Source organism: Orcinus orca, chromosome 11 (assembly GCF_937001465.1).
Source record: "Orcinus orca chromosome 11, mOrcOrc1.1, whole genome shotgun sequence".
Classification (NCBI taxonomy): domain Eukaryota; kingdom Metazoa; phylum Chordata; class Mammalia; order Artiodactyla; family Delphinidae; genus Orcinus; species Orcinus orca.
Window position 1 is genome coordinate 86,106,696 of NC_064569.1, and position 18,994 is coordinate 86,125,689.

Here is an 18,994-nt window from a genome sequence, read left to right on the forward strand (position 1 = left end):
ACGCAGGCAGAATAGAGATGACCATCAGTCCAGGGTGCTGGAGGAACTGAGTCTTATTATGTAAAAGATTGAATAAGTTGACTTTCAAAGACACCCCTCCCTCCCCCGTGTGATAACATTTCAATATTTCTAAATTCTTTAATTTCAAAAACATACCTCTCTGCAGTCACTATAGAGCTCCTTTGAGCTGAAGAGGGCAATGTCTTTTTCATTCTCCTCATTAACTTCCAAAGAAACCTAAAATTCACAACACTAAAATGCAACCCAGGAGAGAGGAGATGGTGTGATCAACATGAGCTTTGTCTGACATTTTAGAAGAAGTTGAGGAAGTGACTAAGGGCTGTCCCAGTCAGGCTCCAGAGTTCATTATGGAGGAAGAGGAAACAGTGGGGGACAGTTTTCCTGCCTCCGCACCATACATTAGACCCCACGTGGCCAAGTGCCCCCAGCCACCTCTTTGACTAGGGTCCAAGGTTTGTAGGTTGCTGCATTTTGCTTTTTGTTCACAACCATTTTGATGCTGGGGATACTGCCCTTGGAGGGTAGAGGTATGAACCTTTGTTTCAAACCCCCAGTTGACGTACAAGTGTTGACACTGTTGAGTGCTTTATATTAGGACAGGAGATTTGTTCTTTCTCCCTAGTGTTAGTCCTATTTGTACTTTGAAATGAAGCTGACAATCTGACAGGACCCTTTTTGGACTCACTTTGTCAATTAACTTGGCTTTTTAAAACTTGAAGCAGTTTCATTTTTATATATTTACAGGAGATAAAGATTATCTGGTGTCTGGATGTAGGAATGATGGGTGGAGTGACAGACCTCTGCTTTATCCCGTGTAGTGTGACCTAAAACTCAGTGATTCTTGACTGCCCTTGACTGTGTATTAGCCTTCTTAATGTTACTGACTGGATTGCCATCAACTTGATTGCTGTTGTAGGCCTCTTCCTTCTGTCTCTGCTTGTGACTTTACTGTTCCCTTCTGTACATGGTATCCCTGCTTGGGTCCTGATCACAGCCTCTTCCTTAACGTGCAGGCATTGCCCTAAGACTCTGCTCTTACTCTGCATTCCAGACTTCTAAATCAAATCATCCACAAGTCAAATAATACATTTTAGTGCCATTTGAGGCAAAGCCAGAAGTGCAGCTATTGGTTTCTTTTGTATAATGGAATCCTGGCTCAGAAGAAATAATTTTTATCAGATTTGATTGAATTAATTAAAATTAAACTTAATTTTTTTTTTTTTTTTTTTTTTTTGCGGTATGCGGGCTTCTCACTGCTGTGGCCCCTCCCGTCACGGAGCACAGTCTCCGGACACGCAGGCTCAGCGGCCATGGCCCATGGGCCCAGCCGCTCCGCGGCATGTGGGATCCTCCCGGACCGGGGCACGAACCCGTGTCCCCTGCATCGGCAGGCGGACTCCCAACCACTGCGCCGCCAGGGAAGCCCAAACTTAATTGTTTTTAAAATAAAAGAAGTATAGCTTAAACAGCTTGTGGGCTAAAAGTTCTCATCTTGAGTAATTTGAAATGCATTGATACAGTGATTTAGTGTTAGTAAGCAGCCTGCATAGTAGAATTATATTATTGATTTAGTTTTTCCACGATGGGAAAGCTTCCTAGGTTTGGGCTGAAGTCCTGGCTCGGCTGTGACCTAGTTATATGATGTTGGGCACATTACTTCTCTGTGTGTCAGTTTCCTCTTCTGTAAAATGGAGATCGTAATACTTAACCTCATAAGGTTAATGTGAGGATTTAATGAGTTAATTTGTGTAAAGTGCTTATAACAGTGGCTGGGCATATAGTAAGCATTCAGTAAATGTTAGCTTTTATATTCAGATTCTGACAGCTTCCATTCATCTCTGGTTCAAGCTGTCATCCCCTTTTTCCTGCATTATCACAGGAGCTTCCTAAGTGGTTTTCCTGCTTTTACCATTGTCCCCTTTATAGTTTATTTTCAACATACCAGTCAAAGTGATATTGATCCTCTTCAGAGTTAGAGTAGGTCACTCTGCCCAAATCCTCTAGAGGCTTTCCACTGAAGTCCTTACTGCCCTACCAGGCATTACACAAACCCCCTTTCCACTCTCCACTTTCCTATTCCTCCACCCCCGCCAACCCCTGTATCTCTCTGATCTTTTCTGTTCTCATCTCTGCCCTCTGTGCTCCTGTCATACTGACTTCTTTGTTATTACTTGAACATGCCAGACAGACTGCTGTTTTGGGATGATTGCATTTGTTATTTACTTTCCTAAAATTCTCCTATATATTTGCAATGGATTACTTATTCAACTTCAAATCTTGACTCAAAATCAGCTTTACAATAGGCCTACTTTGATCACTGTGTTTAAAATTGTACTTACCACCCCAGTGGCTCTTTTCCCTGCTATATTTTTTCCATAGCACATATCTGACATCTTACAGATTTCAGTTTCTGATTTCTTTATTATACAAGTCTCCTTTCTAGAATGTAAGCTTCGTGGGGGCAGAGATTTTTGTTTATTGTGTTTACTGCCCTTTTTTGTTTTTAGTACTGAGAAACAGTGCCTGGCATGTATAGGCATTCAGTAAATATTTGCTGCTTAAGTAAATTATATTTGTATATATGATATATGTATATATTGAAAGCCAGAAAGATGAAGTGGCTGCTGCAGAGAAATACTCCATCCAGTATGAAGAAATGGAAGTAAATTTTCTTTCCTATGCTGAATAACCTCAATATTTTCCTTTGTTAGAGATGTACAGTCTTACTACGTCTTTGTGAGCTCATGGATGATGAAAATGGAATCTATTTTATCTAAAGAGCAGAGAATGGATAAATTTGCTGAAGACCTTACCAATAGATGTAATGTTTTTATACAGGTAGTTGCATCTTCTTACTTAGAATATTGGGGGGGGGTCATTTCTTTGTTAATCCAGTGTACAGAAGGTGCACTTAGAAAAAACTGTAAAGGGTAGGATGTGTTTTTGTTTTTAAAACTGAAAATTGATTTGGTTATGTATGTTTGGATCTGTTTGACTTTAATTAATGAATTTAGATTTTCTAATATATGCATTTAAATCTCTACACTCCCTCCAAGGCATGACTTTTTTGCTGTATCCCATAAGTTTTTTTTTGTTTTTTTTTTATCCCATAAGTTTTGATGTGTTGTATTTTTATTATTCTTTAGTTCAGAATATTAAAAAACATTTATTGTGATTTTTACTTTGCTCTCTTGGTAATTTTGAAATAGAATTCTTAGTTTCTAAATGCATGAGGGTTTCCTAGTTATCTTTTTATTATTGATTTCTAGCAGTACTAAGATACTTGCAGTATTTTGAAGTTTGTTGAGGCCCATTGTGGCCCAGCCTATGGACAGCTTTGGCAAACATTTCATGTATACTTAAAAAGAATGTAATTTGCTTTTTGTTGGTTGTGGTGTTATATATATATCAAGTAGGGTCATGTTTGTTAATGATTTTGTCTGAATATTCTATCAGTTACTGAGACAGCTGGGTTAGAATCTCCCACTATTATTGTGGATTTTTCTATTTATCCTTCGTAGCTTTGTCAGCTTTTGTTTTATATATTTTGAGACGAAGTAAGTGCATAACATTTAGAATTGTTATAGTTTACTGGTGAGTCAAACCTTTTATCATTGTGACATGTCCCTTTTTATCTCTAGTAATGCTTTTTGTCATAGGTCTTTTGTGTGTGATAGTAACATAGCTGTACCAGTTTTCTTTTAATTAAGGTCTATATGGTCCATCTGTTGTCATCCTTTTACTTGCAGCCTGTTTGACTTCTTTATTTAATGTGTGTCTCCTATAAGCAGCCTGTATTTCTCCCCAATAAAACCGTTTTCTGTATATGTCAATACTGATATTTAGATTTTAAATTAGCACCTGATTAGTTGTTTTCTATTTGTCTCACTTGTTCTGTGTCCCTATCCTTTTCCTTTCTTGCTCTCTTTTGAATTATTTTTATTATTTCATTCTTCCTTCTATTGGTTTGTTAATTCAGTATTTTACTCTTTTTTTAGTGGTTAATGTAGAGATATTAAGATGCATTATTGAACATTCAACTCCAATATAAATTAGTAGTTTCACCACTTTCCAGACAGTATAAGGATCTTAAGCCACTTGAATTCTACTTATCCCTCTCTCACCTGTGCTGCTGCTGTGTATTTTGATTCTGTATATATTTTAAATCTTATAAGGCATTGTTGCTGTTGTTTTTAATAGTATTCATTTAGATTTACCCATGTATTTACCCATTCTGTTGTTTTTTATCCTTCATGCATCTCCTCATCTTTCTACTTGCAGTATATCTGTTAGTATTTCATTTAATTTTGTTTTTGTTGAGAAGTCAGCTGTCAGTTTTGTTGCTTTTTCAATATGTATCTTTGTGTAATTGCTTATAAGATTTACTTTTTGGTTTTTAGCGATATTATTACTTTGATGAACCTATGTGTGGTTTTCTTTGTGTTTGTGCTGCTTGGGATTTGTAGAGCTTCTGGAAAATTCTCAGTCATTAACTCTTTAAGTACTATTTCTGTTCTCTTTCTGTTCTAATTATTTTTTCAGTTACATCTAACCTGCTATTAAACCCATCTGCTGACTTATTTTTTTCTGAGTTCTTAATTTTAATTATTTTACTTTTCAGTTTGTTTCTTTTTTATAGTTTCCAGTTGTTTTCTGAAATAATTTTGTGTTTTATTTCTTCAGCATATTCAACATAACTATTTTGAAGCCCATGTCTAATAATTTCATTATCTAGGTCTTTCTGTTATCTATTTTTTGTTGTTGTTTGTTTTTGGATATGTCTTATATCTTTGTATGCCTTGTTATTTTTAATAACGCATGTTGTACATGGAAAAACTGTAGATATAATTGAGGATCTGGGTATTGTTTTTCTTCCTCCAGAGAGGATTTAATTTTTGCTTCTGATACACAGCTAGTCTAGGACAAGCAGCACCCAGATCACCTCAGCCCAGTCATAGATTGAGATGACTTAAAGTGGGACCTAAATTCTATGATGGCTGTCTTTTCTAGTTCATGCTTACTTTCTAGGGGGAGTTTTTAAGAACCCAACTCAGAGCCTAGGTGATTTGCCAGGACCCCGTCCCCTCCTTGATGGGCCATGGACTCATATTTTTACCCTCCTTCCCTTGTGGGTTTGGCTTCTGTCTTTACTACTCTCTTTGGGAATGGGCAGATGCCTCTGTGGGAAAGCAGCCACAAATGGCAGGCTCTTATCTTTGGGTTTCTGTCTTCTCCCAGGTCTTGGCCTTGTATTTTCTTATTTTCTTGATAGCTCTTTGATGCTTTTCAAGAGATTTTAAAAATGTTTTGCCCAGATTTCCTAGTTGTTTTCTGTGGAAAGGTTGGTCCAAATTATTCTGCAGTTAACGGAAACAGACCCCAGACCTTCCCGCTCCCCATTTAGATGTTTAAAATACATCTTTTGTCAATGTCCTTCACAAATTAATGACCATCAAGGAATGGTGTGGTATTGGCCCGTGAGTTCTCTGCCCCCTTTCCCCCACAAAAAAGAAACTCTCTTTTTTTTTTTACCTGCCTTAGAGTTATACTTTTGCTGTTCCTTGTCTCTGCTTTTTAACTTTTCCCAGTGCTGCGCTAGGGCAGAGTCTGGTGTAATAGTCCTGTAGCTGACAAGGTAAGACTTGTGGCTCTTTCCTGCATGTATGCCCCAAGCTTTGGTCTTATTGTCACCTCTTAGGATGCTACCTTCTCTCTCATTTCTTAGTTCTCTTAATTTTATCACATCTCTTCACCACAGAGCTATTGCTGGTTCACAAAAATCCCCTCTCCCCCCATTGGGTATCACTCCTTTAGTGAGCCATTGTTACTGATGGTAGAGCAGGAGAAAAAGGTTGAGAATCACTGGCATATAGCTTCTGCCCTGGCTCATTGGATATATTCACAATAACGTAGTTCATCTCTAAACCGTACATGTATCTTTTTTTGGTCCTTCTTTATAAACCTAAAGAATCTCCATCGTTATGTTTCTCTGTGTCCTTTTTGGATCTAAATGAAAATATATGTGAGAGGTAATACCGTTTTTCCTGTTTTGTATTCTATACTGTTTCCCTGGGTTTACTAGCACTAAATTTTTTTTTTTAAACCTTAGAAGACCTGTGGCTTCCTTCATAAATAGAAGGATAGGAGAGAATCTGTTCTTATTGGGCTGGAAAGAGAGAAAGACTGAATAGCACCAGCATAGCAGGGACATGGTAGCAGATGGCTAGTAGGGATTGTCCTGGGTGAAAAAGAAACGGGGATTCGCTTGGAACTGAGAAATACTGTTGGATATCTGTACTGGCCAGAGAGCAGCTCTCTTTCTCCTTCTCATTTTTCAATTCCTACTTCCTTAGAGTCCTCAGCTCTTGTCTTAAGCTGCAGCAGATAGGAGTCTTTATCCTCTTGCCTGGCAGGTAAGATAAGGATGAATAGATATCTTCCTGACATCCAAATCGTTCCTCTGAAAGTCTTGTTTTAATGGAAAGATTCTTTAACTGTGGTTATATGCTGTAATGTCAACCTTACTAAACTTCTGGTAAGTGATAGGTTACATAACTTTTAAGGGCTGCTTTGAAACTTAACAACCATGTATAACATTGTGTAAGAAAGAATATTTCAAAATCTTAAGAGCTGACTTTAAAATGAACTTTAAAAACACTAGTTATTGGCAAGTTGAAGAATTATTATTACATAGAGAATGAACTCTTGAAGAAATGAAACCTTTTCTTGTGATTATAATCAATGTTTTATATTATTTTTTATAGGGCTTTTTATATGCATACAGTATTAGTACCATTATTAAAACCACAATGAATCTCTACATGTCCATGCAAAAGCCAATGACCAAAACATCAGTTAAGGCATTATGCAGGCTTGTTGAACTTCTCAAGGTAGGTTTTAGATTATTTTACCTTGCCATTATAATTGAGAAATGACCCGAGCTTAAAGCAGGATTTTTTCTTTTGGTTAAGATTTGACTTCTTGATTATGAAAATAAAAAAATTATGGAAAAGTGTACTCATCTCTCAGTTGGATAACAGAACTAGCCACTGAAAGAAATTTCTGAGTAGTTTTCTATGAATGGCCAATAAACTTTATTAAAAGTTAACATGTAGTGAAAGAGAAAAGAAGGAAAATGAAAAGGTATTAGCCTAAGTATTGGTAAAGTTTTACTCACGGAAGTTTTAAGCATGTTGCATGAGTTTTAAAAATACATGAGACAGGCTTCCCTGGTGGCGCAGTGGTTGAGAGTCCGCCTGCCGATGCAGGGGACGCGGGTTCGTGCCCCAGTCCGGGAAGATCCCACATGCCGCGGAGCGGCTGGGCCCGTGAGCCATGGCTGCTGAGCCTGCGCGTCCGGAGCCTGTGCTCCGCAACGGGAGAGGCCACAACAGTGAGAGGCCTGCATACCGCAAAGAAAAGAAAAAAAAACATGAGACGTTAATATTATTCTATAGTATTCTAATGCATATGAGGCTAGTCAGCAGAGGCTGTTTATTTTGTAATTTAGAGAAAGTGTTATAATTTTGGGATTTGAATACTTTTGAAAATGTGGTAAAATGCTTCTTAGCATACTCTGTATAAATAAAAAAAAGAAACTCCTTACAGGCAGGAGAGCCCACTTTTAACCTTTTGTAAAAACTGAAATAAAGATTTGCTAGTAAATTTCTGCTAATAGTGGCTTTAGATTTGCTTAGGAAATAAAGATAGTTTGGAGATTGTGTGTTTAGATTTTTAGCATTTTTTCTTTAAGGTATTACCAGTTATATTTATTTTTTATGAAATACAAATACAGAAGTATATATATGTATAGATGCATATATATCTTATATCTAATATATAAGCATAATTTTAAAAATAATAAACACTTAAAAACCTATCATCCCACTTAGGAAATAGAATGTTACCAGTATTTTCAAAGCCCCTGTGTTGTCCCTCCCTGATCGCATCCTATCCTACCTCCTCAGAGGAACCACAGTCCTGAATTTTATCATTCCCTTGTTTCTTTTTAGTTTGCCACATATGAATGAATCTGTCAACCATTCATTGTTTAGTTATGTTTTTGAAATTTGTATCAATGTATTCTTCATGTATTCTTTGGCTTGGTTCATTTTACTCAAAATTTTTTATTTGAACTTAACCATGTTGGGATGAATAGCTGTAGTTCATTAATTTTCTTTACTGTGTAGCTTTCCTGGGGATGGACTTTTGGGTTTTTTTTCCAGTTTTTGCTATTATAAAAATGTTGCCATTTTTGTATATGTCTCTTGGTGTAATTGTGCAGAAGTTTTTCTGAAGTATTGTATATCTGTGAGTGGATTGCTGGGTTCTGTGATATGTACATAATCAGCTTTTCAAGATGATGCCAGATTGTTTTCCCAAGTAGTTCTATCAGTTTACACACCTTCCACAATATATTAGACTTCCCATTGTTCCCTAACTGACCAACATTAGTATCATCGGCCTTTTGTGTGTGTGTGCACGTGCACATTGGTGTTTATAAATGATTTTATACTTAACATTCATTTCTCTGATTGTAAATGATGGTATCTTGTCTAATACTGTTAACTGTGTTTCTTTTGTGAAAAATATATTCATGTCTTTTGTTCAGTTATCTATTGAAATTTTTGCCTTTTTTAAAAAAAAGTGTTTAATTTGTTTGGTGTCTTTACATATTCTGTGTACTAATCCCTTGTGTGTGGCAGATATTTTCTCATACGTTGGCTTGTCTTTTAATTTTCTTTATAGTGACTTTTGATAAATAGAAATCATTAATTTAATATAGTTGAATTTACCAGTCTTATCCTTTATGGTAGTGCTTTTTGCATCTCATTTACAAATGTCTTACCTAGCTCAAGGTTATAAAGATATGCTATAATTTTACCTAAACGTTTTGAGTTGATTTTCATAAAATCACTTGTGATTCTTTTTAGGCAATAGAACATATGTTCTACAGGAGAAGCCTGGTTGTGGCTGATTCAGTCTCACATATAACACAGCACCTTCAGCATCAGGCTCTTAATTCTATTTCCGTGGCCAAGGTATGAAAGTTCGTATGTATTCAGCATAATTATATCATCTTTCTATTTTGCCCTTCCTGTTGTTTTATTTGTGTTTTCTAGTTAAACCTGTGTACTCCATTTCTTCAAACACAGTATTCTTGGTTATTATCTCCATGGTATTTTATGATTTTACTTAGAGTGAGCAGGGTTATCTTTACTCTGAACTTGTAGCATTAATACAGTTCTATTAAAAAATGACATATTATGCATTTTTAAAATATGATGCATCTTCTTTTAAGAAATGATTTTGTTATTACATCAATACGGTAATTTTGAAGTATGCCTAGTAATTTGCTGTCCCTGACAGTGATCAGCGATAATGTTATGGCAGTAAAGCATCTAACATTATCACAAGAAGCTGAACGGGGAAAGTATTTGTCTAAGTGCTCTTAAATTGAATCATGGAAAAGATAACTGAGAAATTTTTCTTCTGCATCTTTTGTTATTGCCTCGGATTTAAAGCTGATATTTCCTGTTTTCTTTTATCTTTAAGAAAAGAGTAATTTCTGACAAAAAATATAGTGAACAGCGTCTTGATGTGCTCTCTGCTCTAGTTTTGGCTGAAAACACTCTAAATGGACCAAGCACAAAGCAACGACGACTTATTGTTTCTTTGGCACTAAGTGTTGGCACACAAATGGTAAGTGTATTGCTATTATTTATGGAATAAAAGTGAGATCTGAGGTTTCACACTTCCCTTATTACTGACCTAAGAAACCTGTCTTACAAGTGCAATTTCTCTGCCTTTTTCCCCTCCCTGATAGAAAACATTTAAAGATGAAGAACTCTTTCCACTTCAAGTAGTCATGAAAAAGCTGGATCTTATCAGTGAACTTAGAGAAAGGTAAGTAGGTATATGTAATGATACTCAAAAGATAGGGGTAATGGAAACATCAGGGCTTTTTTTTTTTTTTAAGGATAGCAAGACAAGGAATATAACTTAGGTAGACCATTAGTTCCTTTTCATAACTTCTTTAGCGTGACTAAAAGTAGACTGTGACAAGCGATCATATTTCTTTAACTTTGCTTCTACAGTAAGGATGTAGCTTTTGGAAGAACTCACATGAGAAAATATGATATAGCCCTTAGAGCATCTGGTAGACCCTGGAACATTATTGTGATTGTTGTGATGTGTATCTGTGATGGACTTAAAATTGCTGCTTTATAACAAGACTTCATCTATTTGTGAGAGACTTAGAGCCATCTGACATAGTCTTCTGTAATTTTATTTGGGGCATGAATTTGAATTACATTGTTGGGTAGCCAATCACTAAGATGAATTAGGTTTTGGAAGCGTTATTTATATAGCTCCTGTGGCTTTATTGTTTTCTTTTTATTAAGCAAGCAGTAAGTTTCTTAATGGGAAAGTGGGTCTTCTGAATTTTGATTCCCAGCCGAATTAAGGTTTCAGCACAATTTGTATTTAATGCTCATATTTGTAACATGATGTTTTTGTTGTTCTGAGAAGCTCAGATTTTTGTAGTTAGTGGCATTTAACTTTCCACCCTTGGTAGAAATACTGAGCCTTCTTTACTCTAAGATACTTAATGATCATTTTGTTGCCTGATAATGTGTGAGATAGTCACTTAGCACAGATTATAGACAGGTTGAGTGCGACTGGTTTTTGTTGTTGTTGTCATTGTTTTGGTCACAGTTTTTTGAAAAGTCTCCGTTTCAGCTTTGAGACAGGTGCATGTGATGCAGGTCTTGTAAGTCTAGTCATATCAAATAATATTGAAAATAAATTTATTTTAAACTCAAAGTTATCTGTATATATTTTTTAATACCTTTATTGGAGTATAATTGCTTTATAATGTTGTGTTAGTTTCTGCTGCACAACAAAGTGAAAGAGCTGTAAGTATACATATATCTCCATATCCCCTCCCTCTTTAGCCTCCCTCCCACTCTCCCTATCCCACCCTATATTGTTTCTTAAGTATGCTTTAAAACTGAAGTGTATTTGCAGAATTCTGACAGTGTCGGGTATTGGAGTGTTTTGTTACTGTTGTTCAATTTGAAAAATACTTATTTTGTGGCTTTTCTATACTAATTTTGGGTTAAATGATGTAAGGAAAACAAAAGAGTAAGACAGAGCTTTTACCCTTATGATACATAATGTCATTCCTCTTATTATTTTTTGGGGTTACTTCAATTTTGGTACCACTAATTATTACTTTACATTGTAGAGTACAAACACAATGTGACTGTTGTTTTTTATACTGGCATCGAGCTGTCTTCCCAATTTATTTAGACGATGTATATGAAAATGCTGTTGATGCAGCCAGATTACATGTAAGTAAAGAATAATGTAAAGAATAAACCCATCATTTTTTTTGTCACTGTGTAAACCACTTTAATTAATTTTAAAATAGATCATTTAATAAACTGTTTTAAAACTGCTGATGCTGTTTTTTAATAGTGCTATGCATATTCAATAAAATTTATATAGTCTTAGATAAATTTTATATTACTACTAATGAATTAATATATATTTCACTCTTCTCATATTCCTAATCATTCTCATTGCACTGGGTTTTAGTTTGTGTCAAAATAATATGACTTATTTGTCAGTAAGTTATATGTTGTTCAGATCTTTCCATTTCTTTATGGAAATGAGTGTATTTGAATGATCAAGGTAGGAAAAGGATAAGTTAATGTGCATTTTTTGTATACTTAAAGTATATGCTTCTGAGAATAAAATTCAACTCTTACTTAGGAAAGTAAGATAGTCATGTGTAAAAAAGCCTTCAGATTGAGGTTTTGTCTTTTAAGGCAGGTGATTAACCTTTGTAATATAATTTAGAAATGTAATTTTTCTAAATTCATGTACATTCTACTTTTCATCTTAGTACATGTTCAGTGCTTTACGTGACTGTGTACCTGCTATGATGCATGCAAGGCATTTAGAGTCCTATGAAGTACTTCTGGATTGCTATGACAAGGAAATCATGGAAATTTTAAATGAGGTAACATATTTTGAGATTGAAAAGCTTAAAACATGTCTAGAATGCAATGTTTAGAAAAACTTTTTGGATTGAAGCAGGCTTTCACAAATTTAAGATTATTATTGTAAATCACAAAGGAACTATCACTATTGTGCTAAATTGGTCTTTAATTCCTAATTTTTAATATAGAAATCCAGGAATTTGGAAAACTTTTTTTTACTTTAGTAAGTAGTATATTTGAATTTAAAGTTCTGTTTGTTAGAAGAATACAAATGGAAAAGTTGGTTTGACTATTGTCTGCAGCTAATGGTCATATAGTTAAGGTAACTTAACTATTAATGTTTTATTGAATTTCATTTGGAAAGCTAATGACTGAAATATTTTATCTTTAAAAGTATAAAGCCTATTACTTGTGTAACAGATAATTTGCAATATAGTACATCCGTCCCTGTTTTAATGAAGTGTGTATTATAAACACTGATATCTTTAAAATTAAATTTCCAACTAGCAGTATTTTTATATGGAGGGAGGAATTAAAAATGAGTAAACTTCACAATATAAACCTTATATAGGTTTGATAAAATTGTGCAATTTTTAAATATAATTTCTCATATTAAATACTTGTATTTAGAAAATAAGATACATGTCTGGCCAGTACTTAGAACCCCGTGGTACACCAGAAAAAATGATTAATTTCATTGCCTTTAGCTCAATGAGTTTTGTGATTTTTTTTTTAATGATTATTACAAGGAAGCTTTAAAAAATTTTTCTCTCTTGCATATTCTCAGGACCTTTCCTCCTTTGTTGCCAGTTTCTATAAATTTTTTGCTTTAAATTGTATATTCATGTTCCTTGTAATGAAGCCATCCGACGTTAGCTTTTGATTTCTTTTTCAAGGGTGTTATACTTAAAATACTAATGAATTCATTAGAACTCATCTAACTGCTCCCTGGTCAAAAATAATCATTGATTTCAATAGATAGCAAAATAATTTCACTCTCCCAATAAAATAATATTTTACCATAGAGTATTTAGACTCTTAAACCAGTTTGACACATTTTTTCATCATTGCACAGATATTAAAGCTCTAACAGTGAGAACATAGACACCTAGAAGAATAATACAATTATAATATTAACTTTGAAAAATTAAGATAGCAATTCTTTTGTGAATAGCATTTGCTGGACAAGTTGTGCAAAGAAATAGAGAAGGACCTGCGACTTTCTGTGCATACTCATTTAAAGCTGGATGACAGAAACCCTTTCAAAGTTGGCATGAAAGACCTGGCCCTTTTTTTCTCTCTGAATCCAATTCGGTTTTTCAATCGTTTCATTGACATTCGAGGTGAGTGTTCTGGTTTCCTTCTTAGGGTCATATTCTGTATCTGTTTGCCCTGTTAAAGAGCAAATAACAAAAACGAAACCTTGAGAAAATCTTTCTTTGTATTAGTGCATTTATTCTTGAATTCCTTTTTGTTTCTTCATTTTTATTTTCCTAGCACCTTATTTTAAAGGAAGAAATTTAATGTTCAAAGACAGGTTGTTTCCTTTTTAGTTTCATTTCTCTTCCTTTCCTGCTGTTCATGAATCAGAAAAGTTTTGATTGGTTTTTTTTTTTAAGCTTATGTAACTCACTACCTAGACAAGACTTTCTACAATCTAACGACAGTAGCTCTTCACGACTGGGCCACTTACAGTGAAATGAGAAATTTAGCTACTCAGCGTTATGGATTGGTTATGACCGAGGCACATCTTCCTAGTCAGACTTTGGAACAGGTACAGTATAAACTGTTCTTGGTATAGTCTGATTGTAGCATGGTAACAGTATTTCTCTAAGAAAAATTCTTTCTTTTTACTTTATTTAGTACATGTTTATATTCCAAGAAAAAACCTCACACTTGAGAAGAATAAAAAATTAGATGGTGCTAAATTGCTTTATGAAAGAATTTACCACAGCCTTCCAAATGTTTATACTTTTCCTTTTGTTGAAAATTTGAAATATACATAGATTTATATACAGCTTTTCGGAAATGTGTCGGGATAGTGAAGTGACTTCTGCCGAATTTTAAAAAGTTTAATCAAGGTGACAGTTAAGGATTTTAAACCTAAATACAATATATAAGCTTTAATGTCTTAGAAAATTGGTTAAACTTATGTAATTGTATTTGTCTTAAAATGAGGAGTGCAAACAAGTATTTAGGTTTACTAATTCAATAAGCTGATTTACAGTATGGCAGTATCTCATGAGTGCAAAGGTTTGTTTTCAGTTAATGTGCATGTAATTCTTTCTAAGATAATCCAGATAATATTTACCAAGAAATCGTAATTCAGTTCCAAAAGTTGAAGATCATAATTTTTCATTCATCTTACTGCATATATAGGGACCAATTGCAGGATCAGTTTGTATATCCTTTCATTCATTTATTTATAAATTTAATATTTACTGAAAACATGCTAGACACTGAACTACATTTAGGGATACAAAAATAAATAAAAACAGTCTCAGCTCATGTGGGAGAAAAAAAATGAGTAAATGAATTTTTAGATTAAAACATGAGAAAATTTATAATAAAAGCTTAATCAAAGGGGTATTGTGATATTACTTTGACCCCCAATTAGAAAAGCTGTGGAACAGTTTGTATGATACCATTAGGTATTAGAGTAATAACTGAAGAAAGAAGGATTCTTGTTAGGTAACTTGTATATTAAAAGTGGTCTAGTATGATTAAAAGAAGCATAAGGATTTGGAATTAGATTTTTTTAAATCCCTGGGTTCTGCCTCTTCCTAGTTTCCTTGCGGAACTCCCTTAGCTTCATTTTCTTCAGCTGTGGAATTAAGAATAATACCTTATATTGGCGAATTCCATATAAAGAACCTTGCACAATGCCTGAAAAATAGTATATATTTTATAAATGTATACTGTTTATATATAATACACATATTCTGGCTATTATATATAGAATAATAGCCAGAATCTGGCTGTTATTTTAGAATCTTTTAGAATCTAAAATAGAATTCTAAAATAATTAGAATTCTAAAATAGAATTTTAAAATAATTAGAATTCTAAAATAGAATTCTAAAATTCTAAAATCTAAAATAGATTCTAAAATCTATTTTTATAATCTGGCCGTTAGTTTACTTTGCAAAAAATATAGAAAAGATCCTTGGGAAGACAAATATTCTCAAGAGTGGTGGCAAAATGATTGTGAGTCATGGATCTTTGAAATTTTAAATTTAACTGTTCCTGTCTACACAAAAGGAATAAGATAACAAGCAGTCAGATTTCCCCAAGCAGATAGTCCTAACTGTACATGTCTGAAGGCTCTTTTTAACCTTTGGTTGTACTTTTTGTATAGTTGTTCTTTAAAATAATTTTAAAATATTGGGAGACTTGGTATAAGCAGTAAGTCACTATGTTGATATGTCTGATTACTTTAAACTAATAATAATAGAACTTCTTTGTGGATTGTTTTGTAGGGCCTGGATGTCTTGGAAATTATGAGAAACATTCATATATTTGTGTCTCGATACCTCTATAATCTCAACAATCAAGTGAGTGAGTTTCAGAAAAAAATTTTTTTATATCTTTATTGGAGTATAATTGCTTTACAATGTTGTGTTAGTTTCTGCTATACAGCAAAGTCAATCAGCTATGTGTATACATATATCCCCATATCCCCTCCCTCTTTAGCCTCCCTCCCACCCTCCCTATCCCACCCCTCTAGGTTGTCACAAAGCATTGAGGTGATCTCCCTGTGCTATGCACCAGCTTCCCACTAGCCATCCATTTTACATTTGGTAGTGTATATATGTCAGTGCTACTCTCTCACTTTGTCCCAGCTTCCCCTTCCCCCCACACCCATGTCCTCAAGTCCATTCTCTACGTCTGTGTCTTTATTCCTGCCCTGCCACTAGGTTCATCAGTACCATTTTTTTAGATTCCATATATGTGCATTGGCATATGCTATTTGTTTTTCTCTTTCTGACTGACTTCACTTTGTATGACAGAGTCTAGGTCCACCCACCTCATTACAAATAACCCAGTTTTGTTCCTTTTTACAACTGAATAATAGTCCATTGTATAAATGTGCCACATCTTCTTTATCTATTCATCTGTTGATGGAGATTTAGGTTGCTTCCATGACCTGGCTATTGTAAATAGTGCTGCAGTGAGCATTGTGGTACATGACTCTTTTTGAATTACGGTTTTCTCAGGGTATATGCCCAGTACTGGGATTGCTGGGTCATATGGTAGTTCTACTTTTAATTTTTTAAGGAACCTCCATACTGTTCTCCATAGTGGCTGTATCAATTTACATTCCCACCAACAGTGCAGGAGAGTTCCCTCCCTTTTCTCCACACCCTCTCCAGCATTTTTTGTTTGTAGATTTTTTGATGATGGCCATTCTGACTGGTGTGAGGTGATACCTCACTGTGGTTTTGATTAGCATTTCTCTAATGATTAGTGATGTTGAGCATTCTTTCATGTGTGTGTTGGCAATCTGTATGTCTTCTTTAGAGAAATGTCTGTTTAGGTCTTCTACCCATTTTTGGATTTGGTTGTTTGTTTTTTTGATATTGAGCTGCATGAGCTGCTTGTATATTTTGGAGATTAATCCTTTGTCAGTTGCTTTGTTTGCAAATATTTTCTCCCATTCTGCGGGTTGTCTTTTTGTCTTGTTTATGGTTTCGTTTGCGGTGCAAAAGCTTTTAAGTTTCATTAGGTCCCATTTGTTTATTTTTGGTTTTGTTTCCATTACTCTAGGAGGTGGGTCAAAAAGGATCTTGCTGTGATTTATGTCACAGAGTGTTTTCCTCTACGAGTTTTATAGTGTCTGGCCTTACATTTAGGTCTTTAATCCATTTTTGGATTTTTGTTTATTTTTGTGTATGGTGTTAGGAAGTGTTCTAATTTCATTCTTTTACATGTAGCTGCACCACTTATTGAAGAGGCTGTCTTTTCTCCATTGTGTATTCTTGCCTCCTTTGTCAAGGATAAGGTGACCATAATGTGCGTGCAAGAAAAATTTTTTTAATGTAGAAAGGCTGAGGAGCAAAGAATTGATTCTCAATAGTGCAAGTTAGTAAAATAAAGAATACAAAAAATAATTGTTTAGAGATCATCTTGTTTATTCTTTTGCTTTGACTGTATTATCATTTTGAATGACTTTTCAATTATCTTTAATAAAATAAAATTGTAAAATTCTTGGGTTAACTGGCCAGTGTTTGCTACTGATTGTGTTTGTTTCATTACAGATTTTTATTGAACGAACAAGCAATAACAAACATTTGAACACTATTAACATTCGGCATATTGCTAATTCAATTCGAACACATGGCACAGGAATCATGAATACAACAGTAAGAACCTTCTGGGAGGGAGGTTGTGTGGGTAATAGACCCCTGTTGAATTTGGTAGTTTGAAAAGTAGTTTTTTTCATCAAATATTCTGGTAAATATACATTATTGCTTGTTTATATTATACCTTAATCTCCATTTTTCTGTTTGGTATAATTAAAATGTCTGTCACTGAAATTGTGTTAGATGTCATGGAAGCTTTGTAATTCAAAAGGCACCTTAGGGACTTCCTTGGCGGGCCAGTGGCTAAGACTTCTCCTTCCAATGCAGGTGGTGTGAGTTTGATCCCTGGTCGGGGAGCTAAGATGCCACATGCCTCGCAGCCAAAAAATCCAAAACATAAAACAGAAGCAGTATTGTAACAAATTCAATAAAGACTTTAAAAATGGTCCACATCAAAAAAATCTTAAAAACAAAAAAAGGCACTTTAGAATGTTTTACTGTCTTAAGATCATCATTATAAATAACATTGGAGATTTGAGGACATCAGCATTAAGTATATATCTGGGTGGATTGTTTGATATTTTCTGTAAGTTGCTTCTGAAAGCAAATCATTGATAGTTTATTTAACATCAGTCATGTTCTTTTTTTGGGAGGGCGTTTACTAGTTATTTGATATCTATAAAAATAGCAATTTTCTGAAAAAATATCTTGAATCTTCTTAGAAATGGGCATTCAGTCACTTGCAAGAATCATTTGAGCTTATATGCTATGTTTCCTTCAATGGGAAAAGAGAAGTCTTTAAATTTACCTGGTTTTCAGGCCACAGTTTCTCCTTGAGGAAAGAAGAATGCAAATGTTTAAACAGTAAAGTGTTCTTAAGCATATTTGAGTAAGGGAATAGGAAGAAGTTACATGACTGGAAAGTTACATAGGGACCATTTTAGTGTAGTGGGGAAGCCATTGAAGTCTTTGAGCTGATAAGTAATGTGATTGGAGCTCTGTTAGTGGTTATCAATAGAGGAAGGGGCCATAGGTAGTCAGAGTTTCAAATTTAAAACAAGGAGTTATCCATGTAGAGATGTCTGAGCCTTTCAGGATGAATAAACTCTGAACCTTTAAGGATCAAACTCTTCTTTGACCTCATCTGTCAAACACTCATTCATGTAACAGATATAATTATGCTCATATTTTATGTGTCTCAGGCACTGTGCTGGGCACTGGGATAAGAAAAACAGACATTTCCTGCTGTCATAGTAATTGTACTCTAGCAGGAAAAACAGTTGTTAATCAGTTAACCACACTAATGAATGTAAATTCCTGATGTCTGGTGATGATGAGGTGAGCATAGAAGAAATAAGAGTTACCTGGCAGAGTTACCCACTCTTAAGAATGGAAAGGGTATGGGCTTCCCTGGTGGCACAGTGCTTAAGAATCTGCCTGCCAGTGCAGGAGACACGGGTTCGAGCCCTGGTCTGGGAAGATCCCACATGCCGCGGAGCAACTAAGCCCGTGCACCACAACTACTGAAGCCCGTGCACAACTACTGAAGCCCGTGCACCACAACTAGTGAAGCCCACGCACCATAGAGCCCGTGCTCGGCAACAAGAGAAGCCACCACAATGAGAAGCCTGCGCACCACAACGAAGCGTAGCCCCCGTTCGCCG

The 18,994-nt window shown here is 34.9% G+C and overlaps 1 protein-coding gene across 4 annotated transcripts in view; it reads left to right on the plus strand.

The window, feature by feature from the left end:
• WASHC4 (WASH complex subunit 4) overlaps positions 1-18,994 on the plus strand; it is a 52,273-nt gene that overhangs the window by 17,163 nt on the left and 16,116 nt on the right. For all 4 annotated transcript variants that reach the window (XR_004483091.2, XM_004269430.4, XM_033427571.2 and 1 more), the window contains exons 14-24: positions 2,733-2,859; positions 6,786-6,911; positions 8,955-9,062; positions 9,577-9,723; positions 9,848-9,927; positions 11,270-11,375; positions 11,933-12,049; positions 13,204-13,372; positions 13,649-13,803; positions 15,507-15,581; positions 17,286-17,390. Coding sequence is in view for 3 of the 4 variants with exons in the window: in XM_004269430.4 (XP_004269478.2) it covers positions 2,733-2,859; positions 6,786-6,911; positions 8,955-9,062; positions 9,577-9,723; positions 9,848-9,927; positions 11,270-11,375; positions 11,933-12,049; positions 13,204-13,372; positions 13,649-13,803; positions 15,507-15,581; positions 17,286-17,390 (1,315 nt within the window). In the remaining variant the exon portion in view is untranslated. The remainder of the gene's footprint in view (positions 1-2,732; positions 2,860-6,785; positions 6,912-8,954; positions 9,063-9,576; positions 9,724-9,847; positions 9,928-11,269; positions 11,376-11,932; positions 12,050-13,203; positions 13,373-13,648; positions 13,804-15,506; positions 15,582-17,285; positions 17,391-18,994) is intronic.